The sequence below is a fragment of the Podarcis pityusensis genome (assembly GCF_964106645.2).
Source record: "Podarcis pityusensis genome assembly, chromosome: 6".
NCBI lineage: Eukaryota > Metazoa > Chordata > Lepidosauria > Squamata > Lacertidae > Podarcis > Podarcis pityusensis.
In genome coordinates, this window is record NC_138030.1 from 32,094,038 (window position 1) to 32,121,109 (window position 27,072).

Below are 27,072 nucleotides of genomic sequence, written 5' to 3' on the forward strand. Positions count from 1 at the left end.
CAAATATCTTACTTTTTTTTACATATTTTCAAACCAGACATTTTTTCTAACAATTTTTTTTACTGATCATCCATGTTTTTAACCAACATTTTGGTTTTATCTGAATTTATTTTAAAACCTTGGCCTCTTCTGGTTTGACCATTGTTTAAACTGATATTTGAAGCTACAGACGTACCTTGGATCCCAAACGCCACAAACCTGGAGTAAGTGTTCCAGTTTGCAAATGTTCTTTGGAACCTGAACATCTGACGGGGCTTCCGTGGCTTCCAACTGGCTGCAGGAGCTTCCTGCCGCCAATCAGAAGCTGCGTCTTGGTTTTCAAACATTTTGGAAGTCGAACGGACTTCCAGAACGGATTCCATTCGACTTCCAAGGTACCACTGTATAGTGGTGGTTGGGGGCGCCATGAACATAGCCTCTCTTCTGCCTGAATTTATAGCAGTCAGCACATGCTGGCAGAGAAATATTCCTCCTTCTAGGTTAACTAGCACCTACTGACACCAAGTAACAAGAAGAAGAAGAAGAAGAAGAAAAAGAAGAAGAAGAAGAAGAGGAGTTTGGATTTGATATCCCGCCTTTCACTCCCTTTTTTAAGGAGTCTCAAAGCGGCTAACATTCTCCTTTCCCTTCCTCCCCCACAACAAACACTCTGTGAGGTGAGTGGGGCTGAGAGACTTCAAAGAAGTGTGACTGGCCCAAGGTCACCCAGCAGCTGCATGTGGAGGAGCGGAGACACGAACCCGGTTCCCCAGATTACGAGACTACCGCTCTTAACCACCACACCACACTGGCTCCTCAAGAAGAGGAGACTGCACGCTACTCAGTATTATGTTGATTTGGGAGGAGAGGAGAAGCATTTCATGCTCACCTACCTTGGTTTCAATGGATATTTCATAGGTAGTGAAATTTAGCTCTAATAAAAGCATGAAACTGGCAAAATTCTGCAGCCTGCATTCAATGATGATGTTGTCTGACCGTGGCCTCACAGTCAGCCTGGATTAAATTTGAAGAGGGGAGCATTTACCTCAAAGTCCTGAGAGAAGCCATGATTGGAATTTGCTGCCCTTGTCTCATAATATTGCCTGAAGCTCTGTATGGGGATTGGCCGGTGGGTATTTCTGCAAGAAATAAAGATGCATATAAGAGAGAGGAGTGCTGTGCAGGGGTCCTCCTTTAGGCAGAATGAAGATACCGAGAGAGTGGTTCAATGTACATACACAACAAGTTAGGTAAAATTCAGGTTCTTTTCTGATAAATCTCAAATTACAAACACGAAACATTCTTTTGTAATAGAAGTTGTATCGTCAGGCATATGGCAAACTGTTATAGTAGTCAAAGGAAGATATCAGCCCATTGTTTGAAATGAGAACTCACCATAACTTCAGTTTCAAGGTATGGCATGAATCTAAGCATGGGAGAGAAATGCTTATCTACCTAATACACACTCTGAAATAATATATGAACTGAAACAGAGCCATCCTTTGGGGAAAGTCATCTTTCTCTGAATTCTGCAATGCAGTTCTCCAGCCAAGTAACATGTCCAGCCAGGAATTCTAACACAAAATGCACATGCCAGGGGAAATTGTGCATATAGATTCATATATTACTGAAAATAGCATACCCAAATGCATTACGGTATATTACATAAAAAAAACTTTTGTAGAAGATTCACCCATCCCTACAGGAATCCCCTTGGAGGACAAGAGGTGGGAAGGAAGTTGTTTATTTAAATGTTGTGCCTCATTTTCTGGGACTAACATAGAAGTAAAACCAACTCAGCCTAGAGCAAGCTGAAATCCCATGTGATGAGCCCTTAGAGGGAAAGTTGGTGCCACAACACCTCCTTGCCAGGATAGACTGGAATGGCCAGACCCACAACTCCTCCTGCCCCGAAGTCTGGCTTGTTGCCTATGCTGTGGCAGAAGATGACACTAAGTGAGCAGGGGAGACACGAGAGTAGCTTCACTCACCTTGGGCTGTATGTGGCCATTTCTTGGGGGATGTTACCCTTTTTCATTCTGAAAGCAAGGCACATACATGTAGGTGGTTAATTCCTAGTAGGGAGACAAGCATCTTCTTTACTGCTGACTCTTCCACCTAAGGGGAGAACTATATGTGTTCCCAAACTTACATATGTTGAGGAAACATGAGTATGCTTGGGGTACAGGGGGTATTTTCAATGTCACACGATGTTGATTATTCTGTCATTGCCAGATGGAATGATCCCCACCCCTTTCCTTGCCTTGTGCACTGCCTTGGGGGTTCCCCTGCCCCCCCATCAATAGGGGGGTGCCAAGGATGGTGGAAGTCTTTGCATGTGCTTCTTCTAGTGGGAATTGTTAGCTGAAACCTGCCCATAGTTTCTCACCTGTTGGGTGAATGTGTGTATTTTAGAAACATTCAGAGAGTCTATCTAGGGCCATTTTGTGCTCAAAAAGAAAGCAATTTTCAGTGGGAGGGAATATGGGTGGGAGAGGTAAGACAAATCCAGCTATATCCCATCATGCTCATTGATGTAGATGGGAAGTGGTGGCATGGTAGCAAAAACAAAAGCCATAAAAGGAAAGGAATGCAATACCCTTTGTGATTTGGAAGGATTAGTCACACAGGCTTTCTCAACCTCGGCCCTCCAGATGTTTTTGGCCTACAACTCCCATGATCCCTAGCTAGCAGGACCAGTGGTCAGGGATGATGGGAATTGTAGTCTCAAAACATCTGGAGGGCTGAGGTTGAGGAAGCCAGGATTAGTGAATTCCACATGCAACAAAAAACAGGAAAGTGATGACCAAAAAATGCAAGAATGTACTTTTCTGGAAGCACCCTAGATTTACTCAAGGTTTGCCAGCTAATTTCCAGGCAAGCTCTAAATAATTAAATCCTGCATTGTATCATTCCTTCTGAAGCAGCAACCCCTGCAATTGTCCTCACCTCCTTGCTCTCAGATGTTTCCAGTAGACCCAGCCCGCAATTGCTGTGACTGTCACGAGGAATCCCATAATGATCCCAGCCACAACTGGGGCAGATAAAGCAGCAGAGGCTGCTGAGGTGTCTGCCGCTGAACACAAAGACAGTGAAAGGTACAGTTTATATGAGACTCCTCCCTTTCTACCAGAGGTTTAGGCAGCCATGAGAATATCCCTTACATGGAGATCTATCACACATATGGCACTCACCAGGAATTCCTGCCACCCACCACTTCACTGTTCAGGAAGCATCAAGATTAACATATTAATACGATTGTGAAGGAGGCTGCACTCCTGTACACTTCTGAATAGACATGTGTAGGATTGTACTGTTCATCATTTTGAAAGATACACAGGAGGTGCCAAAAAGGACCTAGTGAGATTGGCTAAGAGACTAGAGGCTTAATTAATCCAGAATGCAACCAGATGAAGAGACATGTTTCACCTGAGAATGCTGTGAATGACACTTTAGGAGCCTGTTGACTATATCTGGTGAAGGCAGCAATGCTGAACCTATAACAGAACAAAATGGAGAATTTTATTCATTTATTCATTACATTTATACCTCACCTTTGCTCCAAATAGTTCAGCAGTGTAAATGGTTCTCTTCCTGCCCCTTATTTTTCCAATGACTCCACTAGGTGCATTACGCTGAGACATAAAGGATGACTCAAGGCTGCATCAGCCTCTATTCTATTCTATTCTATTCTATTCATTTTCCTGAGTGGTAAATTTTATTCCTATAGCACTTTCAGAGCTGAGCTGAAACAACTATGCAATGATTCATAAGACTTAAGAATGAGCTTAGCTTGTTCCAAGTTAAGCTTGCCTAATTTCACACCTCCATGTGCAGAAACAGTCTACCAGCCTTCTGCAACAGAATGTCCTCCAGATGTTATTGGACCACAGCTCCCATCCACCCCAGCCAGCATGGCCAATGGTCAAGAGTAGCGAGAAGGCTGCAGTATATTTTTGATTAGCAGATCCTTGTGGATCTGGTGATGGAACACTTCCGTCATGCCTGCTTGTGAGCTTCCCAAGTGAACCAAGGAACATGGCTTTGTGCTGGAACAGATAGGCCTTTAGTGTTCCGTTTTGGCACTTTCTTATGCTCTTACCTGTACTGTGAATCTTTTTTCAGCTTTCCATTGCAGGTCTTTCGAGAGCGGCTGCATTCGTCTGCACCCACTGTCACTGGCCAGGCCTTGGGACTGGTGCTGTCATTGAAACGAAATGGGTTTGGCACCAACAGAGCCAAGTAAGAGTCTTCCTGCCCGTAATAGTGGTCATACCATGTGCGGGAGATGATGTCTTGGGTGGGCCTCAACACTGCAGATACAGAGAGAGAAGCACTACAACGTTATGATCATGGGGGGCATCATGAATCCCCTCACAAGGATGGCCCATGGTGGTTGCAGATACTTACAAGACTCATTAGTGGTGGCAACAACTCCATAATACTCTATGAGGCCATTTTCCTCGCTGAACATATCAGGGGAGATGATGACTCTAGAACTGGCGTCAAACTGGGGGGTGTCCATTCGCACAGGAGGCGGGAGAACTGCTTTGGAAAGCCAGAAAGGAAGAGGTATTAGGGTGTCACCAGCAGGTGTACATATAAATAAAAAATTTAAATAACATATTTCAAATGTTCAGTGTTTCACATCTCTTAACTGCTCCCCTATCCTGTCTGTGTAAGCTCTTAAGCCTCACCTAGTTGCCCTACCGCACCCAGGATCTACCAGCTGCCACTGCCTGCGACCTTCTGTATCCAAAGCCATTGCTCAACCACTAAGTTATGGCACTTTCAACCTGTGGCAACGGAGAGCCTGGAAGACACGTACCTTCCACAGATGTATTGCAGAGCAGTGTCACGGCTGGGCCCGAGATGCCATTTCTGCCCACAGCACTAACGCTGATTTGATAGGACGTGTTTGAGGACAGTTCTGTCAGAGTGACGTCAGCCCCTGAAACAGCCAAAGGAAGCACAGGCTGCTGCTGGCTTCCTTGGGGAAACTTCTTCGTTGTCAGCTTGTAAGACTCGATATCACCCTCAGGGATGGTCCAGTTCAGAAATATACTTGTGCTGTCAGGCAGACACTGTGGGTCCTTCACTTGTGTGGGCTCTGGAGAGACAAAACACAAAAACTTGAGGAGGCACAGCTTGGCTGTCTCTGTGACGAGCACACATCCAGCATAGCATGGGGTGGGCTGTAGAGGCCGTGGGTGTGTTTTCTGGGGGGCACTGCCCTCAGCACATCAAGACACACTGATGCATTGTAGGGTGGCTAATGGTTGCAACAGATTCTCCTATACCACCTTAGGATATGGTCCTTGAGTTACAGAAGGGAGTAGTTCTTCTTCATCCCGCAGTTGTTGCTGTGGTGATCAGGCCTAGGACAGAAGGTGAGGCCTAGTTGGGAAGGACGGAATCCTATATCCTGAACAGTTTGTCTCAGATAAGCAAGATATTCATAAATTCTATGGGGCAGTATAATTTATAGGTTTGTTGCATGGAGACATATATATTTGGGGGTTTTGTAAGTGTTTCTCGTTCTCCTTTCACATCTCCTTCTTTTGGTCCCAACTGTTCTTGGGAATAGAAGCAAATTGCTTCTGTGTCTTCACTGGGGAGTACATAGGTGAGAGTTCCTCAGGACACTAACAACAGGAAACATACATTGCTGCTGATACTTAAAGAAGATGAATGATTGAATATTGGGGCTTTTATAAATGAAAAATCAGTGGTGCTGTTGTTTTGTTATCATCATATTTCTCAGGCCATTCTGTATGATATTAAAACATCTGTCAAATTGTTATAGAGCTGGTGTGAGGCATGCACATGCTCTGTCTTCCCCCACTGCTATATAGGGGACGGGTGCAGAGCAAAATTTAACAAATGACCAAGAGCAACAGACTTTGAAGGCTAAAGGCAGTAGGACACTACCAAGCCCATAAAACAAGTGGGGAAATTTACCTAACTGATAAGAAGAGTGAAGTTAACTCCATGAAAAAAGGAACAAAATTGTGAATATTTCTGTAACTAAAAAGGGACAGACAAGCACAAAGCTTGATGCATGAGAGTGCCCTATGATGAAAAGAGTTCTGGATTTTCTCCTGGAGGAATGAAAGATTCACCAGAAGCCCTCAGGGAATGATAGAGCCAAGAGTATGTTGAAGAAAGCCTTTATACTAAAGGGAAAGCAGTGAGCAATCTCACCAATGGATAATATAAATGTGTTTGGTTGCATTGCATTGCATTGCCTCTGAGGCTCCTTCTATACCAGTGAGACTTTATCCAGAGAAAATTAGAAGGTGGCACATTTACACAGTCTTCAAGACTTTGCCACTGCCAATGCAATAAAAAGAAAAATAAAAGTCCTGCAAGTTCTTGCCACATTCTCTTGTCCTAGGACAAGTGCATACCTACCTATTGGCATCACTGCGGTCTCAGAGCTGCTCGTATATGGTCCAGCGATGCAGTTGAGGGATATGGAGTAATTTCTCCCTGGGACCAGTCTCTGGAAAACATGTTGGACCTGCCACTGGGTCAAGGCATGGTGCTGTAGCATGGTGCTGTTGCCTGGATGCCACAGCTGCAGCTGGCAGCGCTCTGGCTTGCTGAGGGGCTTTGTCCAGAACACAGACAGTGCTGGGTTGCCCTTCTCTGCCTTTATGGAGAGTTTCCGAGGAACCCAAGGATCTGTGGTGCAAAAACAATGCAAGAGAGGGTGAGTTAGACACTAAAACTACAGAGCCGTCTGCTTTGGGATTGGGGGGAACAAACAGGGAGAGAGTTGGTCTAGAGGAGCCACCATTGACATTCAGTAGTCAGAGCAGTGGTGCTTGTGTTATCGTCCTGGACTGGAAGAGGCTCTCTGCTGAGATTAGCACCTCTACTGAGATATTAGGAATTGAATACGGAGCCTTATGAATGCAAAATGGAAGGGCAATTGTGCAGTGATAGATCATTTGCTTTGCATGCAGACGTTCCCAGGTTCAATGCTTGCCATTCCTAGGTAAGGCTGAGAAAGATTCTCTTGTCATACACTGGCTCTGATTCCCAACTCTCCCCATCTAGCAAAATGGGTATCAGAACACTGGCTAATTTTACCGGCCTGGTGTAACCCATGCTCCCTAAACCACAGCCCCACCCTCTGTGGGATGGATAAAATAATGAAGGACTTTATCTGCATTAGCATTAGCAGAGTAATTTTTAAAAATGTTTACAGACACAGAACAAGCCATCTTTTTTTGTATGGAGTAAGGCCTGAGTCAGAAAAATAATGAATTCCTATTTTATTTTGAGTTAGACACATTACTCCCCAGTCAAAAGTACACTAAAATTCCTGATACCTGGATTGTTTTCTATGGGGCAGCAATCAGCATAAAAGGCTTAAATGCATACCCAGAGGCTAGACAATGGGTGTTTTCATTTCCCGCTTCAAATGTGGGGTTTCTTTTTGTCTTGGTTGTTTTGGACTGTTTCCAAGGATGGGAAAACCCCACATTTAAAAGCGGAAAGATCCATGCTGGGATGGGGAGGTCATCATATGGACACCCCATATTAATGGGGAGTCAACGTGGTTCAAATCCACATTTTGCTCCAGTGTGAACAAACCCGCAGAGGTGCATTAGGATACTCACATGTCCAGTCACTGACATTCTCTGCTGCTATCTGGTAAGGCCCTGCCACAGCAGCAACTTCTAGCAAATATTTACTTCCTGGATTCAGGCCAACGAAGGTGAAATTAGTAGCATCCTTCATGACAGATGTCTTGGATGCCACAGTGCCTGATCCAGCATAATAGAGTGTTAGTACATAGCCATCTTGGTTTCCTGCGCTGCGTCCCCAGGAAGCACTCAGCTTGTCAGTCTGCCCTTTGTTTGACAGATGCACCGTGTGAGGAGGCAGAGGACCTAAGAAGAAGGCAATACCAGAAGAGAAAAGCACCCTGGATCAGCCATGAAAATGTCCCTCTCCACTTCTTCTCTGTTGGGTATTAATGGGTTTGCTGTATTAAAAGTCAACAGATCCCTAAGTCACCTCTGGGAGACTTTGTGTAGGATTACAGGAAGAAGGAAAACAAAAAACATCCTTCCCCAGCCTGGTCCCTCCAATGTTTTTGATTACAACTCCATTGACCATGCTGGCTGAGGCTGAAACATCTGGAGGGAATCAGGTTGAGGTGAGCACCCACAGGCTCCCTTCAGAGTGGTGAAGAGAGACTCATCCAAACTAACTCCTTGAAGTGGGCCCTGGCAAACTTTGCTAACCCTTGGACTCTGATGGCCTCTTTGACTCCATTGTGTCCTGGCTCAAGGCTGCCAGTGCTGAACAGACCTCTTGGGAATGCTATTGAAGTGTGCAGGCTGTGAAGGGCAAAATTAGTGTAGGAACTGATCTGATGCTGGCCTGCCCCGGGAAGGTGGGGCTGTTTTAAATGAAATTGCGGATCAGAGTTGTTCAAGTGAATAAAATGGGTGGACCCAGTTAATCCCATTTCTGGTTTCCTATGTCTTCATCCTGAGGTGCAGAGGCAATGATAGGATTATTTCCTGGGCGATAAGAGCAGCCAGACAGCCTCATTGTTTTGTCTCATAAATGCCACAGTGCTGCTTTCTTTCACAGCAGGCTGCAACACTCTGCCTGGAATGAATTGAAAGGTTGTTTTGCTGACTGTTTCCCTCCCACAGAGAAATTGACATTCAGATTAAAATGGCAGATGTCAGCCTGTGCTACTCACTTGTCCAGTCACTGACATTCCCTGCTGAAGTCCTATAGGGTCCTGCCTTTGAGATGATCTCAAAGAAGTATTTGGCTCCTGGTGTCAGACCTGAGAAGGTGAAATTGGTGGCATCTGTCCCCAGAGATGTTTGTGCTGCTGTGGTACCAGATCCTGAGCGATACAAGTTCAACTCGTAGCCATCCAATCTACCAGAGGCTGGTGTCCAAGCCACACTCAGCTGGTGTGGGTGCCTTTCATTCCTGATTTGCACAGAGGTAGCAGGCAGAGGAGCTGTGAAATAGTAAGAACTTGCATGAGAAAATAAAGGGCAGTGGCTGAAGGAACAGGCTGCTTATTGTAGCTGCAATATATGGAACTATCATAATTATCCAATGGGATCTACATGGCATAGCATGCAGACAGGACTAAACTATCAATAAGAGGTCAGGCTGGAAGAGAGAATTCAAGATTGGTCCAACTCAACCTTTCTCAAGCCATTTTTTAAACCAACTTAAGGGCCAAAAAACTTGGAAGCACCTGGTTCAGTCCACCTTTCTATATAACATAGATCAGAGAGTCTCATCCCTGCCGCCATTTTGGATCTTCTGGAGAAATCTCTGTGCATGCAATTGGTCACATGCTGGGAAGATGTCTGCATAAAGGATAGGTGTTATATACTGTGTGTATGATTGTGGCCTGTGTGAGTCAGTGACTGCCTGCATATTTGCCCCCATGTGAGCCACACATCTAGAGAAGAACAAGCCTTTCCACTTCCCCAAACTTTTCCTTCCCTCTAACTTCCCCAAACATTTCCTTCCCTCTAATGAGGCAAGATGGTCCAGGCTAGTAATACCTCAACATGAGGGGAAATCCTTCCATTTTATCATGTGGAATTCAGTAACGGGGTAGGAAAGTGGGTAATTAAACAGAGTGAATGAAAGGGTCAGGGATGAGCCGAGCTGAGTGCAAATGGTATTTCAAAATTATCCATCTTATAAGTGCAAAGAAATTTTGGGGTGTAGTCCACCAAATTCCTCCAAGTAGAAATTCTCCAACACTTTCTCAGATGTGAGGATCACCATTTGCAGAGGGAGTAGCATAGCCTCTTTTTCTTCAGAGGATTTTGTTTCTTTTTGCTGCTGCTACTGCAAATATCAATAGCAGTAACTGAGCTGGAAGCCTTGTCAGTATCCAATCCATATATATTGGTGGAGCATATCTGAATAAAAATTTGCAAAAAGTGGTCTTTTTCTAGGGAGGCAAGAACAAGAAAAATCTCAGAAATTTTCTCACGGAAAGAAAGGTCTTCTGAGAAATTTCAGTTCGGCTCCAGACCCGGGAGAGAAGAGATGAAATGGGCCACTGAAGAAGAGGAAAGAGGTTCTAGGCCTAGAACTGTACAAGGAAGCTGCATGTCAGATGGTAACAGGTGCATTCCTCAACCTTGGGGTGGGACTTAGCCTGTCAGACTCACATGTCCACTCAACAGCAATGGTCGAAGGGGCCTCAGCTTGGCCTTTCACTGTGATGACCTGCACAGCAAACTGGCTTCCTGATGGCAAACCCGTCCAGAGGAAGTCCTGGGTGCTTGGCTGCACAACCCGAACTCTTTCCATGCCTGGAGGCACTAGGCTATACAGGACCATCCGGTAGTGGTCTCTTCCTCCTGGAGGCTCTCCCCAGGCTGTGTGTAGCACAGAAGAGTTGCCAACGTTACTCAGGGTCAGGTTCACAGGAGCAGCAGGGGCTTCCGGGGGAAAAGAAGAAGAGGGTACATTCAGACACAAAGGGCCGTTGATTCCCATGGCACAGCAACACCCCACATATTTCACAGTGATACAGCTGGAGCAGTAGTCAACTTCTGCTAATCACAAGCCCAGTGCTAAAGAGAAGATCAGTCTATGCAACGGCTACACGAAAGCAGAGTATGAAGATATCTGACAGTTACTGCAGATCTAGTGCCTGGCTCGTGCTGCAGGGAAGAGCTGCACCACCATCCAAACCTGCTCAAGTCTTTTGCATCAGAATTCATTCAGATGTAACTCCATAACACTGTTCGCTATCATCAGCTGCATGGGCTCAATTATTTCTCAGAGATCTTCCTCCATCCGAGATGTAACACCCTCTCTTCCCACTGGATTGACCACCCGACTCACCTGTGCAGGCTGTGCTGTTCCGAGACGTGGAGCTGTACGGTCCAGCCAGTGACCACACTGCAACGAGGTAGCATATGCCTGGGCTTAGCCCTTCTATGGTGAGGTTAGTGCTGGCTTTCTCGACAGCCGTGTGGCTTCTGATAGCTGTGGAGTCCTCTTCAGACACGGAGACCATGTAGCTATCTCTCTGTCCAGCTGGGGCCTTCCACTGCACTGTCAACACTGAGGAGCCGTGGCTGGTCACCGTCACGGCAAGCGGCATCAAGGGCACTAGAAGGAGAACCACAAAGGGTTTCAGGAAAGAACTGTTGACAGAGAAGACAGCCATGCCTGAGGGGACAGCCGTCTTGTTGATTTCTATGTTGTGTAACCCCTGCCAACTTTTCTAAAGTTTCTAAGTCCTTTGAGATATGACACACAAGCCATACAACAAATACAGGAGAGAAACAGCAACAAGTAAGTTCTGAACAACCCCACAGGCAAGGCAAGAACCTGAGTCATCAGCGAGTACCACAAAATGTCAGAGTAAAAAGTAATCATGAAATAAGAACAAGAGTCAACAAGACTCTAACGAGGCAAGAGGCTTAGCTGGAGCCAAAGCCCATTTGCTCCTCCCATTGCAATTTGCCTTAGTCAGTGGCCATTCCACCAGGTCATTAAGTTATACTAAGGAAAAGTTGGGGGTTGTATCTAATACGTCAGACCCACCGAAATCAATATTGGCTAACTTACGTCCATTGATTTAAGCGGACCTATTCTGTTTAGATAGATACAACACTTTGCTTCCCTCCCCTCCCCATGTTCCCTTCTGCGTTATGATATTTCAGATTGCAAGTCAATATTTTAGACTGTAAACCACAGTAAGCATAAAGTCTGTGTATGAATGTCAACAAACGCATTAGGCTTAGTGTTGAGTGCGAACTTAACTAGAATGTTTGGTCTGGGAGAAAAGACAGAAGGGGGCAACATTGTACCTGTGTAGCCAATGGCTGTTTGTGAGGAAATGTGGTGTGGTCCAGCTCTGGAGACAATCTCAACCCGGTACTGAGTCCCTGGCACCAGGCTATCGAGGGTCACCTGGGTAGTTCCATGTGGCACTGAAACATTCCGGATAATGGAGAGAGATTCACCCGAGTAGAGCTGCACCCAGTACTCTCGTCCTCTTCCTGATTCCATCCAGCTCACAGTCAGCTGCTGGGGGCTCTGGCTGCTTTTCACACTGACGTTAGCCAGAGACAGAGGATCTGTGGTTGCAACAAAAATGGTGTGTGGGAGGGACATCATGGTGGCATAAGGAAGCAGGCACATAGCTGCTTTCACAGAGGCATTTTGTGTTAGCTTTAATGTGACATGTATCACTGTGGCATCTTGGGTTGCATCACACCAACACTAGAGGCTTTTGCCACCTGCTTGCTAAATTCCTAGATTTACACATTCTGTGGTTTAACCGACAGTGCGTTATTAACACTCAAATAATTTTGTTCCAATGCTACGTTACTCGACCTATTCCATACCCTCCAACATTTCTCTGATGGAAATAGGGACGTCCCATTCCATAATGATAATTTTACTATTTATACCCCACACATCTTAGTGGGTTGCCCCAGCACTCTGGGCAGCTTCCAACTTATATAAAAACATTAAATGCTTTTTCAAAAAAATTTCCCTATACAGGATTGCCTTCAGACAGCTTGGGGGTTGGATAACTCCATACTGTCCAATATTTCTTCAATGAAAATAGGGGCATCCTAAGGGAAAGTGGGATATTCTGGGATCAAGTCAGAAAATGAGGCACCTTCTCTAAATCAGGGACGTCCCTGGAAAATAGGGACACTTGGAGCGTCTGCTATTTTTGGGGTTAACAAGAGGCTGAGATGTTAGATTGCACAAATGATGGAAGCTTAAGAAAGTCTCACTATTGAGGTCTCACACTCTTCAGAAATTCTTTTGCATACTCACATGTCCATGCAGAGACCACCTGTGCTGAAGCCCGGTATATTCCTGCCAGTGCTATAACCTCCAAGAAATATTGGCTGCCAGGAAGAAGGCCCTCAAAAGTGAAATTCCGCATGCCTGGCCCAATTGTGATGTTCCTCTGCAGAGGATGCTCCTGGCTGTAGAATCGCAAAAAAAGCTGGTCTCTGTCACCTGGAGGCAGGTCCCAAGTGGCAACAAGACTGGGGGACCATCTGCTACTGGCCAGTGTCACCCTTGAAGGAGGCAAAGGGTCTGAAAAGAAATAGATTTCTCAGTGGCTGGTCAGCACCATACAGAAATGCCAGGCCAAGACATTTTGCTTTCTGATGCAAAGAACAAGACCACATCCCCTTCCCTAATTCTACAGAATCCCATTGGACTGGCAGACTCTTATTTCAGCACTGGGCCTAATGCCGTTCCCCCTGCCCTCTTAAAAGACACAGCCTGAGATGACTCATTAGCCATTAGATCTAATTACATTCAGGGAGGAAATGGGGAGGAAAGAGAGGTGAGATACAGAAGCCAATGCAGATGTTCTCCACAAGGGCAGGTGTTCTTGGGTGTTGGAAAATGGCTGCTATTTGTTATTTATTTAACATGTGCATGAAACCTAAAAACCTGGGGTGCAGTTGTGGGACCAAAATACCAGCAAGCTTTAATTTCTCCTGAAAAACTCATATTAGTAAGGAGATTGCTACCCTCCAAGTCCAGTTTCAGACACTCTGCTCTGCCCACCCACCCTGGCTTCAATCCACAAACGGTCCCAATTGGTTATGTTACGGGTAACTTCCCTTTGGGGCTAGATGCTTATGAATTTACCTTTTCATATACACAGGTTTATAATATTTATCCACTGGGGGAAAATGGGATGTGCAGCCTAAAGGCACTTCATACTCATGGCTGTCAGATATATGCAGATAGGAAAAGTCCATATGATTCATACAGGGAGGGTGAGGATGCTGCGCTCCAAGAACTAGTAATACATCTTGTACGGTCCAAACAACATTTATGTTTTGCTCAGGTGTGAGGAGGAAATCAGAAACCTTGGCAATGGTTGGAAGGGGAGACACATGCAAATTCTCCTAATTTGGAGAAGGAAAAAACCCCTAACAAACCAAATGAAACCTTGCTCCATTTCTTTTCTCTTTTTTTTAACATTTACCAGTTATGCATAGTTTTGGATTTGGAACTTGGGTTTGTGTTTTTATTACACTGGTCAACAACAAATTTGTTGTCTGCATTTTTTCAGTTGATTTAGGACAAATCTGATGCGCTGAATCCAAAAATCACATTGGTTTTGCTCAATCAGATCAAGTTTTTGAGCTATGGCCACATGTCGTTTTTTTACATTTTTGTTCACATGTACGCTTGTGTGGAGCATTTTAGAAGAAGTTGGTGGAGGTAAAATGCCATGTTGAATAATTGTTTTGATTGGAAATGATTATTTTAATGACAAAAAGTATTCAGGTCCGATAGTTCTGGGTGATTATGTCGAAAAGGGATCAGTTTGAAGTCATAAAACCTCGAAATCTTCCATAAATTGGTGCGGCAAAGCATAAAGTTGGGGGATCAAAACTAAGTTAATGGGGCAGCTGCCCCACGAAGTATCCTGATCTTCAATCAGCACGTCGTCCTGTAGCTCATTGTGATGAAATTCCAGTGCCTATCTTCGGAGAACTTCCTGACATTAGTGACGAAGATGCCTCCAGTGTTGAAGGACATGAAGAAGAAGAAGTGATTCTTGAAGATGATGCTCCACATCCATTTTCCAAAAGGAGTTGAATGATCTAGTTTGCGACCTCAGCTTGTCAAAGGACTCTGCCGAACTGTTGGCATCCAGATTGAAGGAAAAAAACCTCCTCTCTGACAGTGCTTGCATCAGTTTCTTCCGCAACAGGCATCAAGAGTACCTCCGTTTTTTCTCGGAAGAGAAGGACTTGGTGTACTGTGCAGATATTGCACAGCTTCTGCTCAAGCTTGGAGTGCCACAGTACGAACCCAAAGATTGGAGACTGTTCATTGACAGCAGCAAGCGATCACTGAAATGTGTTCTGCTACACAACGGCAACCAGTTTGCCTCTATACCCCTGGCTCACTCGACTACACTGAAGGAGAACTATGAAGCGGTGAAGTATGTGCTGGAGAAAATTGGTTATGATCAGCATAAGCGGTTTATTTGTGTTGACCTGAAGATAGTGAACTTTTTGTTGGGACAACAGTCTGGCTTCACCAAGTACCCATGTTTTCTGTGCATGTGGGATAGTAGGGACCGTGCTCAGCATTACACGAAGAAGGACTGGCCTGTGCGGGAGGAATTGATGCCTTGCAAAGAAAGGAACGTCATCAACGACCCTCTGGTAGACAGAGACAGAATACTCTTCTCACTGCTGCACATCAAGCTCGGCTTAATCAAGCAGTTCACCAAGGCTCTGGACAAGGTGACTGCTTCACTTACTTGTGCCAGGCTTTTCCAGGATTGACCATGGAGAAGTTGAAAACTGGCATCTTTGACGGTCCTCAGATCCGTCAGCTCATCAGAGATCCAGAGTTCGGAAAGTCAATGAACGAAGTGGAACTGGAAGCGTGGAAGGCATTTGTTCTGGTAGTGAATAACTTTCTTGGCAACAATAAGGCCAGAAACTACGCAGAACTTGTCAACAACATGCTGACTGCTTTCAGAAACCTGGGCTGCAACATGAGCATCAAGATGCACTACCTATTTTCACATATGGACCGGTTTCCTGAGAACCAGGGTTCAATGAGTGATGAGCAGGGGAGAGAGATTCCATCAGGACATGAAAGAGATGGAGACCAGGTATCAGGGTCGCTGGGACGCAGTCATGATGGCTGACTACTGTTGGACTCTGAAGAGAGACCTCCCTGCCGCTGAGCATTCCAGGAGTTCCAAAAAATGGAAGTTCAAGCCCTGAAGTTTGAAAAATAGTGCAACAACATGCAATTTACATGTACTTACCTTTATCAATGCCCACCATTCAGTTTACAGTAAACCTGACCTGATGGAGAGAAACGGATGCCATTTCCTGATTCAGCAGTGCAAAAATACCCTAAATCAGTTGTAGAAATCTAGACAACATTCAAAAAGTAAAAAATTGTTGCCCAGTGTTATTGTTGCTTTGGGCGGCAAAAGTATAAAATTGTTTACTTCACCAGTTTGTTTCTTGCGTTAAATTCATCAACAAGATTTAAGATTTTAAAAGAAAAGTTTGAAAATGTTTTGAAATTGAAAGGTCAAAGGTCTGAATTCAAAAGTCTGAAACGCTGGTGAAAATTTCACACACTGCAATTCTGAATCAGGATAAACTCCTCTGTCAGCAAAGGCCAAACTAGGCCTCATAATATCCCTACCAGCCTCTTCCCTGTCTTCCTGCCTCTACTATTCCTTCAGATGGGATACATCTTCTCTCTCCTGTTTGTGGGTAAATATGGAGACTCAGTGGAAATCAACCAGGGACAGAACTTGTTTCAACAACCCTCAACTACTTCTCCAGAAAATGGCATACTCACATGTCCAGTCACTGGCTGTTTGAATGATGGAAGGATATGGTCCAGCCACTCCCATCATCTTCAGAGTATACTGACGCCCTGGGATCAGCCCATCAAAGGTGACATTGGTCCCACCCTTCGTCGCTGTTACATTTTCCACCACCAGCTGGGATTTAGTTTCCAAGAGAGTCCCTGCATAATTTCCTCTGACCCCAGAGGGACTCTGCCAAGAAGCCCGTAGTGACCTGGTGCTGTGACCGCCATTACTGAGGCTCAGATGCTCCGGAGGCAAAGGATCTGAAAGGAGGAGATCAGACCAATTTCAGGCATTTCTGAGGTTTGTCTCCAGCTTCTTCACCCCTTTGCCTTTGGAAGCCTTAACGCTGCCCAAATAATGACACCAAAGGGGCAGTGGTCCTTTGGGGAAGCTGAGGCTTTGCGATTTGATCAGATGGAATTTATTATTTGCTACTGTAATTTGTTGAGGACATAGCAGCAGCGGCTAAGACTAAGGTGAAACTGCTCAGACTCCCTCATTACTTTTGCTTCCACCAGGAGGTGCCTACATTCACAGTACTGAAATGTTGTTTTCTTGTGATGTTGTTACATGCTGCTGTATCATTATTGTGAAATAGTCCTTGTTGATTTTGTGATGTATTGCTGTCAGCTACTTTGAGCATAAGTGGAAAGGCAGCACACAAATGAAATGGTGGTGACGATAAAGGCAAAAGTGTGAAATGTCAGTCCAGTGCCACCAGTTCTGAAAGAGATCGCGAGCCTTTCAGCTCTAAAATCACCTCCTTACTAAGCTCCAGGGCCTTGGGGGTGACTGAACTTTGACAGGGCCCACCTGTCTCTCTTGCACCCACCCAGACCCCTTTCCCACTTCAGTGGCAGCTCCTTTTCCCCTTCAATTACCCAAGGAAACTCTCCAGGCCTGGACCTGGTAGCCGTGTGCATGACAGCCTATTGGACTTCCCATGGCACTTACGCGTCCAGTTGCTAAGGACGAGGGGTGGAGAGATGTAGGGCCCAGCAATGGTACAAATCTCCCAGGAATAGTGAGTGCCTGGTATTAACCCTTCGTAGCGCAGACTGTTATGACTCTTAGGCACGGATTTGTTTTGCACCAGCATGTGGGGTTCCGTGGTGTACAATGCTGCCACGTAGCCAGTCCCAGGCGTCTCTTGCCAGTGAGCACGGAGCATGTGGGCACTGCCTTGGCTCGACAAGCTCCCACCTGGCGGAGCTGTGGGATCTGGAAGGGGGAAAGACAGACACAAAATTATGCACAGGGCCTTCTATGAAAGGTCTGGGTTGATACGAATTGGGGAGCACCTATTTGGGAGTGTAGAACGAAAGGGTGACCAAAAAAAACAACCTTTTCTCAGAAGACTCACTGTGATGTTTCTCCCATTCCAGCTTCCAGAGTAGAAGATGGACATAATTATCAGAATGGTCTCCTCTTCAAGTCAACTCAGAATACAGAGGGAGAATACAACCCTCAACACAGAGGGAGTCAACTAATGGGTCCCCACTAGCGCAATGGGTTCTTCCCCACCCTCTCCTCCCTCTGTGCCCTCATCTCCAATTGGCTGAGGGGTTGGAGGTTGGGAGAAGCCCCAGAATGGTGTGGGAGAAGAGAGGAGTGGGGAGATAATTCCATCCAGCAAGTAGAAATGCTTGCACTGACAGAGTGATCTCCTTAAAGCTATCTTGAACTCTTCCCTGTGTGTCCTCACCTTACCAGAATTCCCTTCAGTCAGGTAACTGAAATACCCTCCTACCCAAAACAAGTAGCAGAGCATTTCTATAGGAGCCACTGCCTCCTGGCAGGATCTGACCTTCAACCCCTGCTTACATGTCCAGGCAGAGATGCTCTTTGTAGATGCTTTATGGGGTCCAGCAACAGCGGTCACTAAGGCAATGTAGCTTTTCCCAGGGCTCAGACTTTGGAAGGTGACCTGTGTGCTGTTCCTTGCCACTGATACATTTCTGACAGGTGTCCTGCTCTCCCCTTCCTGCAGAACCACCAGATAGAATTCTCTTCCTCCAGCTGGTGAGTTCCATGTTGCTTTCAAAGTGTTATTTTTGCCACTGTTGACCAAACTCACATTGGTTGGCTTCAGGGGGTCTGGGAAAAAAATGAAAGGAAGGATCAGTGTTCACCATTAATGAATTGCCAAGAAACAGGGTGTTGTCAGCCTTCCCGAACCTGGTACTCTCCTGATGTATTGGACTACAGCCATGATCATCCCTGACCATCATGCTGGCCGGGGCTGATGTGAGTTGCAGTTTGGAGGGCACCAGGTTGGAAAAGTGTGATGTGGTCTGTAAACCTGTGGACAGAGCTTATGACTTCCTTAATTCAGAGCCAACGTATCATTTTAGGTGCTTTAGGAATAATTAGTAAATAGACTGTGATAGCTTTCCAAACCATCAGCTGCTCACATGATTCAGAGTTCTCCATCTCAACTCTTAGGATAATTGAAGGGTCAAGCTAGCACTGATAAGTGGAGCACAAAACTGGAAGTTTGACTTCTATTTCAGATGCATATCTGAATGTGATGTAAATAAAGTGGAATGTTTGGGGTGTACCTGCTCTGCTCTTGAGTTCTATGAGAAATAGGGGAATATTTTGAATATTAACACTTACAAACACACACAATGTGAAGTCTCCCTGGCGGCAACTACAGTTGATGTAAGGGAAACCCATACTTCAAAGGAAGGAAATGAATTTAGTTGCTTTGCATAATACAAGTGAGGAGAAAACCAAAGGCTCGATTTGCAGGTAGCTTGGATTCGCCAAACATGAAAGCTAGTCAACTGGAATATAGGGATGGCCTTTTAGAAATGGTCACTGGGACCTGGAGGATACTCCTGCACTAAGAAACCCCCCCTCCCCCGCCCACCGACTGGAAAAAGTCTGGTTGACTTTTGGAAATTCTCAACTTTATTGGCACTGCTTTGGTAACATAAAACACAATGTCTCTGGTTCATGCATTCAGAAAGTAAATTATGGAGCCTCTATTACAGTAGGGAAACACAAGCACCAAATAATAAACAAAGAACAACAAGACTGTCTTTATTTCACAGCCAGAACATACACATGTTCATGTGTGTTAGTTATCCCTATTAAACAGACGCAGAGCAAGCTTTTAGGTCTCTCAGGATAAGGACTACCTGTTATTGTAACCCTGCCTTATTCTGTTTCATAGGCTCAAAGTAGCCTCTCATTCTAGTTTAGGCCTGCCTACCTGACTTCCAAGTGCCTTGAACAGTATTCTACTGCATACTCACATGTATAAGCTGTGACATTGGGCCCCTCTATCAGGTAAAGCCCAGCTGCGGCGCTGATCCCCAGGCGATAGGGGGTGCCCGGCTGCAGGTGCTGGAAGACGTAACTGGACAGGCCTCTCCTGAGCGACACTGTGGTGCTCTCAGCTGCGATATGGAGGTTCTGCAGAGTGAGATGGAGCCATTCTGCTCCCTCTGTTTTGGCCCATGAGGCTGTCAGACTGGAGCTGGAGTTGCTATGGAATGCCAATGCCTTGGGGGCAACAGGAGCTGTTGGGACAAAGGAAAGCTGAAGGCAGTCATCACTCACTACAGGAAACCACCTGCTCCAAGAAGAGGGGTCCCTTTTCAAAGATGCCCCTATTCCATGAAAGTCCCCAGTCCTCAGAAGAGGACACTCCAGCACCCTTGCAAACAAATCAGTCAGTGAAAGCAGCTATGCCACTGACATTTTTTACTTGCTTGCCTTGCTCACACATACGTGTGCCAATTTTTGATGGCACGCTGGTAGCCTAAAGCAGAGGTGGCCCTGCAGATGTTGCTGGACTGTTGCTGGACTCACATCAGCCCCAGTCACCATGGCCAATAGTCAGTGATGATGTGAGTTGTAGTCCAGCAAGAACCACAACTTCTCTGCCTTTGGCCTAATGGAAGAGAAAATGATCAGTTTTAAGAACATAGGGATATAAGAGCCCCACCAGAGCTGGCTAAAGACCCATCTGGCCCAGCATCCTGTTCTCACTGTGGCCATGTGAAGCCTGCAACCAGAACCTGAGCACCAACAGCAGTGTCTCCATTTGTGATTCCCAGTGACTTGTTGTCATCTTTTCCGGCCTGGCTGCTTGAAGGTGAGTCTTACTCCATAGACAACTAAGTTGTCTAAATTGCCTACTAAATTGTAAGTCGCCTTGGGGACTGTACTGGGCTGAAAGGCAAGTCATAAATCACTTTATAATAAATAGATAAAATGCCAGGCCTCATAAGCTCCACGGGTGTCATAAACTAATCTCAGGCATGGCTAATTAGCCCCTGCCTACTTTCTTTTCCCCTCACTACTGCTTGAGCATGCGGGAACAATGAGATAACATAGCCCCACCCAGGTATCTGATTAATTTCTGGAGATGCTTCTGTCTCTACAGAGTTGATTTTATCCTCCAACAACGCCCTCAGGTCAGAGTAGCAACTTTCCATACCGGTCCATTGACGTGCACTGGTGCTTGCTTTGGAATATCCAGCCAGGGTGGTGATTCGCAGGGCATATTCACTGCCAGCTCGAAGCCTCTCAAAGCGGAAGGTGGTGGCCCCTTTAGGGAGAGTCACATTCCTGACAGGTGCCTGTGAGTCTATGTGGTACAGAACCAGCTGGTAGCCATCTTTCCCACCAGGGGCTTCACTCCAAGAGGCTACTAACACAGAAGGGCCATCATAGCTGAGGATCACGTCCCGCACAGCTAAGGGAGCTAAAACAAGATGAAGGTTCCAAAACAGTTGCCAGTGAGTAAGCATTTCAGAATATTTACCAGATCCCCAAACCTGCTCCTCTCTCTCTCAAATCCTGACCAGATTTCTAAAGTATTTTATGTGAGTTCTCTTCTAGCCTATCTGAAGTACAGTGGTGCCTTGGGTTACAGATGCTTCAGGTTACAGACTCTGCTAACCCAGAAATAGTACCTCGGGTTAAGAACTTTACTTCAGGATGAGAACAGAAATTGCGTGGCGGCGGTGCACTAACAGTGGGAGGCCCCATTTGCTCAAGTGGTACCTCAGGTTAAGAACAGTTTCAGGTTAAGAACAGACCTCCAGAACAAATTAAGTTCTTAGTTGTGCTATAGCAAAACTTGGAGGGCTACGGGTTCCCCACCGCTGAACTGAAAGATGAACACTTCACAGTGAAAGTCGACTAATGTTTACTCAGAAATAAAACCCACTGTGATCGGGAAAGAGCACCTATGATTGTACGCTTAAAGGTTCACAGTCCTCAGCTCAGCCTTATGTAAACTCAGCCTGTATGCAGACACAGGAAACAGGGTGTCTATAGGTAAAGAAGTGCTGGGCTGTTGCCAGGGCCAGAATTAAGTATCTTGATGCCTAGGGCAAAGAACATGAAACACATCTTTAAGTCAACCCCCCTATTTTATAACGTAAAACATTAACACCAGTTATAATAAAACGATAAACACCAAGACTTGGATAGACACAGTTGGTGAATATTCATGGATTATTTTAGGAAGTCTGATGGCTCTGGAACTGGGAGAACTGACAGCGCCTGGTGCTTCAAAGCTTTGCCTTTGAGATTAAGGCTGTGTACACACTCTACCTCTGAAATGCACAGTTGCCATTTTATCATAGCATGCTTTTTTACATAGGACTTTGCCATTGTACACACCTTTATGCAATGGCACAATCTAAAGTAGCAGCTGCTAGCCAGGATGTCTGTAAACACAGGTGGGCATGTTTTAAAATTAGTGTGCAAGTGTTATCTACTCTCCTGAATTACTGTGTCCACTTACTTCTTTTTTTTTTAAGTTGTTTTCTGCAGTCTTTGGAAACTGGTGTGCTGATATACTGGTGTGCTGATCACCATACAGAGACAACTAAAGTATGGTATCGCTTCCTGTTTTGACTATTTCATTCATAGACAAGTTAAATACGGGGAGGGGGAGTGGCACAGTCCTGCAAGGCCAGAAGGTCTGCCCCAATAGGAGGTGACCTGAGAAAGCCTGCTCTGTGTACACACACTGGCAGCGTGCACTTGAGAAGTGCATTCTCAGCACAAAATGGATTATAAGCACTCCAGCAGATCAACCATTAGTGCAGGGGCAGGGATGACATGGGGATGAGGTCATGTGTACAGCACCCGAAAAAGGTTCCTGCATCCAGCACCGAATGCACATTATCACATAGTAGGTACACACCCTAAATATTTGCAGGATTTAAATCATTACTACAACCAGTAATCTCACCTAACACATTATTTTTTTAAAAGTAAATTTCATTTACTAAATAATGCATATAGCATGTTTTACCTTCATTGGAGGTTTTGAAACAGAGGTTGGAAGGCCATACTTAGCTGCAGTTCCTGCATTGCAGGGGGTTGTGGACTAGAGAATCCTTGAAATCCCTTCCAGCTATACGGTTCTATGAATTATGATTTTGGTGGGGACTTGGATCAGGTGCAATCCTACCCTAGCTCCGACCCTGGTTGTTGCTATACTTCAGAGGCACTTTCACAAGCACAAACTGCAATGAGGTTCTGCTACAGCTTGAATGACAATAAAAAGCACTTAAATGGTAACGTACACCACCTCAAGTGTGTGGCTGTGGTAAAAACAGTTTTTGTGAAAACACTGCATTCAGCAAATTTCAGCTGGTGACTGATACACAAACTTCTGTGATCAAAGGAATTTTTCATAAGCCTGGAAAACACTTCTCTGTAACAGAATTGTCTGGGCACAGTTTGTCTGTAATAGAACGACCCGTATCAGTTGCTCCAACAGAAAACCTTGGGCTGTTTCTGCAATTAACGGCTCCCACTGCTCCAAAGTCCACAAGGATATTGTGAGACGGTTGTGGTACCATTACATTAGGAACAGGCGGCCATGGAATAATTCTGAGCTAACTTTGCCGCCAGCTGCCTGCAGAGCCTGACAATTGCTCTCAGTTTCTGTGCAAGTCACAGGGAAAGGCTGCAAATCAGTTTGCCTTAGTTGATTTCAATATCATTGTACATGTAAATTGCAAGCCAGGGAGGAAGATAAAATAACCCTCCTGCAGCTGTACAAAAGAATAAGATGCAGAGTGGTTTGGAGGATTAGCTGTGATCCATCTTAAGAAAACTAACTTGGTAGCAAGCTTCATTCTAACTAATGAGACTTTGCTTCCAAGCAGGAAATACTTAGAATTGCAGCGTTAATAAAAGCAATGTTGCATGCACAAAACAATATGTTGCTTTTAGCTATACGATTCAGATGTTTCTGGAATGAAATGGCAAATACTGAGAAGGGATAATGGAACAAAGTATTCCCCCTCCCCAGCAAAGCATCTGGAAGTTGTGAGCAAGAGGGTATAGTGTTGCATAAACGATGGGCCAGACACACATTTTATTGGCCCAACTTGGATGTGCAAGCAGAAAAAATAGCCAGATGTTGCTGCATTTGTGCTAAATACTGGATGTAGAACCGCAAGTACTGGTACATCATGTTATATTTAGCCTGACACAGCTAAAGCAATTCAGCCTGGAAGAGCTAGCAGAAGCTCTTCTTCCATCCAAAATCAAGTTCACACCACTGTAGATGTCATAGAAAAAGACAAGTATACTGTAAAGTGATCCTGCACTTTTCTAACATTTGATGGTACAGTGGTACCTCAGGTTAAGTACTTAATTTGTTCTGGAGGTCCGTTCTTAACCTGAAACTGTTCTTAACCTGAAGCACCACTTTAGCTAATGGGGCCTCCTGCTGCCGCCGCATCACTGGAGCATGATTTCTGTTCTCATCCTGAAGCAAAGTTCTTAACCCGAGGTACTATTTCTGGGTTAGCAGAGTCTGTAACCTGAAGCGTATGTAACCTGAAGCGTATGTAACCCGAGGTACCACTGTATTTGCATGAACATCAGTGTGAAAACTGTGATTGGGACAGCCTCCCAGAAGCATCTTCTGCCACGTATTTTCAGACTCTAAGGAGGATACGAGTGGCAGAGGGTATTAAATGAAAGCAAAAGTCCTAGGTTGCTCCATTAACCTTTCCTTTCTTTATGGGTAGCGGGTAGCTTTGACAATGAAATTGATTTTTGAGGGCAAGGCTCAATGAACTATCTGCACTAGTGCAAGGCATAGTGCTAGCCAAGTGGGACTTTCCTCCATGGCATAGCAGCTCACAAGCCAGAGTGGTTCTTGCTTCCATCCTGACCCTCTGAGTTGTTTTTTTACTTGTTCAGTAAGCTAGAAAACATCTGAAGGCAGCCCTATTCAGGGTGGTTTTAATGTCTGAAATGTTATTATTTTTAATATTTTGCTGGAAGCCGCCCAGAGTGGCTGGGGAAACCCAGCCAGATGGGTGGGGTATAAACAATAAAATTATGATTATTATTATAGAAGTGAGCACTTTCAACTTTTGAAGAAAGCACACAGCCAGGCATGTCAAGGGGAGGCCGCCATTACACAATGTGGCATGCTGAGTCTTGAGTGTGTGAATGAAAGCGAGAAAAGGCAATGTCCATGTTTCTAAATATAAACCAACTCTATGCTCAGAATAGCCTCACGCAGCATTTGTCTCCCACTTACCTGTCTGCCCGGTGACTCTCCTGCTGTAGTTTCGTGCACAGACCAGCAGCACGGTGACTTCAATGCTGTATCGTGTCCCAGGAAGCAAGCCCTGGAAGTCGAAACTGGTGGCATCGATCCCAGCCGATCCATTCTGCAGCAAAGACTCTGTCTTGAAGTCATAAAGGGCTAGTGAAAAGCCCCGGACACCTCCAGAGGGCCTTCCCCAGGTCAAGAGGAGGTAGTCAGAGCGGCCTTGGCTGCTGATGCTCACATTCAGGAGGTGTCCTGGGGAAGATAGACCATAAGGTGCTCAAAACTGTATTGTCCTTCAGGGTCTGCTTTCTTCAGCCCTCAAACCCAAAGGCCTGTTCTCTATCTGACATAGATCAATAACACCTTCATCACCTAGGTGAGTAGGCAACGTGATGCTATCCAGATGTTGTGGGCGCCATATTATTTATTATTTGTCTTTATTTTTTAAAATAATTGTATCACACACACACACAAATATATAATTAAAGCTGTCACAAACACACACAGAGACACTAAAAAGTATATAAGAATTTAAAACAGATTGCGAGCTAACTATGTTTCTTTGTTGACTCTATAAGTATGGCGGCACTTAAATTTTTCAGCAAACACCTGTTGAATCTCTGTTGGAAGAGCATTCCACATGACTGAGCCAGTGACATTAAAGGATCAGTTTCACGTTGATGTCAAATGAGCCACACAGACTCAGGGGAGTTCCCTTCATCCCTGACCATTGGCTGGGGCTGGTGAGAGTTGCAGTCCAAAGCAACTGGAAAGCACCACCTTGGCTACCCCTGATCTGGGCCAAAAAGTCAGAGGAACTTTAGATATCAGCAAAGTCTCCTCACTCTCATGCTGAACCTGAGTGGGAGTGGTTGGTTTATAAAAAGGAACAGTAGTATGACAGGCAAATCCACTGCATTAGAATAGTCATGTTTTAATTCTTTAGCATCTACAATTGCTAAACAACAGACAGGAAAATCATAATTTGGTCTGCTAAGACCATCAGCAATTTTGAAGTGGTCAAAGGGGGGGGGGGCAGTGTTGGCAACCCCAGCACTACATGATTCATTGTCTGTAGTCAAGCCCCACAATTCAACCACGTTTGTTCCAGCTCCTTAGAAAGGAACTCAATATTTACATCAGGCATTCCTGAAACTGATGACACCCTCACCCTGAAATGCAAATAAGAGACTGAAAAAGCCAGTCTGACTCCCAGGCATATCCTTCTACGACTCAGATCCAGAAGAGAAAATAACTTGTTGTCACCTATGGCTCCCAGGTAAAGGTGCCCCAATGCATCATGAATAATCTACAGCCTATTCTGGACAAGGCCTTGGGTGGTAGCCCTGTCCACACTTGCAGAAAGTCCCTCAATTGAAACTGGCTAGTCACTAGCAACAATTAACCATCAAATGGAGAAAGAAACCTAAGGACCAGATTCTGCAACAAGCCCAGATGCCAACTCTACCTCCCTTTTCATACAAGCAACAATATTACAGACATCATCCATAAAGCTAACCATATCATCAGGTGTTCATTCACCAGCTCATCTTCCAATGCATTACATGTAATTTTTGTAATGCCCTGTCAACAATGCCCTTCCGGTGTCTACCTAGGACAGGCATCCCCAAACTCAGCCCTCCAGCTGTTTTGGAACTACAATTTCCATCATCCCTGACCTGTTAGCTAGGGATGATGCGAGTTGTAGTTGTAGTCCCAAAACAACTGGAGGGCCGAGTTTGGGGATGCCTGACCTAGGACAAGCAAGTCAGTCTCTACAGAAAAGAATAAAGCAACACAAAAATGGCAATATTCAGAAACCATTGGCAGTCTTTAGAAAACACTTTGTTCCTAACCTAAAAGCCATCATTTTTCTGTGAAGGCACTTCATTCCAGCATGAAATGGCATCAACATAGATAATAGTTTCCTCTCCTACTCCAGGTAGGTAATTAAAAAATTAGCATAGTGAAGCTAGGAATGTTGTGTTATTGCACATTGCTGTTGTGATTGGCCACTATGTTTATTTTGTTGACATATAAGCTTTGCGCAGAATAATCATAGGTTGTAGCCCTGTTCAGGCAATGGGGCATGTTTTTGTGTGCAATGGTGGGACGTGGTGGGTTTCATCCAATCATACAAGTTCTGAAA

General features: G+C 45.1%; 1 protein-coding gene across 4 annotated transcripts in view; it reads right to left on the reverse strand.

Annotated features, from left to right (window-relative positions):
- The window catches only part of LOC308479253 (receptor-type tyrosine-protein phosphatase V-like), a 58,827-nt gene that overhangs the window by 18,240 nt on the left and 13,515 nt on the right, over positions 1 to 27,072 (reverse strand). For 2 of the 4 annotated variants that reach the window (XM_081009776.1, XM_081009774.1), the window contains exons 3-22: positions 24,909 to 25,175; positions 20,820 to 21,086; positions 19,630 to 19,896; positions 18,191 to 18,463; positions 17,321 to 17,587; positions 16,351 to 16,626; positions 12,808 to 13,077; positions 11,823 to 12,092; positions 10,849 to 11,118; positions 10,167 to 10,439; positions 8,711 to 8,983; positions 7,611 to 7,883; positions 6,394 to 6,666; positions 4,808 to 5,089; positions 4,390 to 4,527; positions 4,082 to 4,292; positions 3,409 to 3,476; positions 2,929 to 3,055; positions 1,971 to 2,018; positions 1,025 to 1,118 (exon numbers count right to left, since the gene is read on the reverse strand). In XM_081009776.1, the coding sequence (XP_080865902.1) occupies positions 1,025 to 1,118; positions 1,971 to 2,018; positions 2,929 to 3,055; positions 3,409 to 3,476; positions 4,082 to 4,292; positions 4,390 to 4,527; positions 4,808 to 5,089; positions 6,394 to 6,666; positions 7,611 to 7,883; positions 8,711 to 8,983; positions 10,167 to 10,439; positions 10,849 to 11,118; positions 11,823 to 12,092; positions 12,808 to 13,077; positions 16,351 to 16,626; positions 17,321 to 17,587; positions 18,191 to 18,463; positions 19,630 to 19,896; positions 20,820 to 21,086; positions 24,909 to 25,175 (4,487 nt within the window). The remainder of the gene's footprint in view (positions 1 to 1,024; positions 1,119 to 1,970; positions 2,019 to 2,928; positions 3,056 to 3,408; positions 3,477 to 4,081; positions 4,293 to 4,389; positions 4,528 to 4,807; positions 5,090 to 6,393; positions 6,667 to 7,610; positions 7,884 to 8,710; positions 8,984 to 10,166; positions 10,440 to 10,848; positions 11,119 to 11,822; positions 12,093 to 12,807; positions 13,078 to 16,350; positions 16,627 to 17,320; positions 17,588 to 18,190; positions 18,464 to 19,629; positions 19,897 to 20,819; positions 21,087 to 24,908; positions 25,176 to 27,072) is intronic. The other 2 variants (XM_081009777.1, XM_081009775.1) reach the window with 2 other exon arrangements.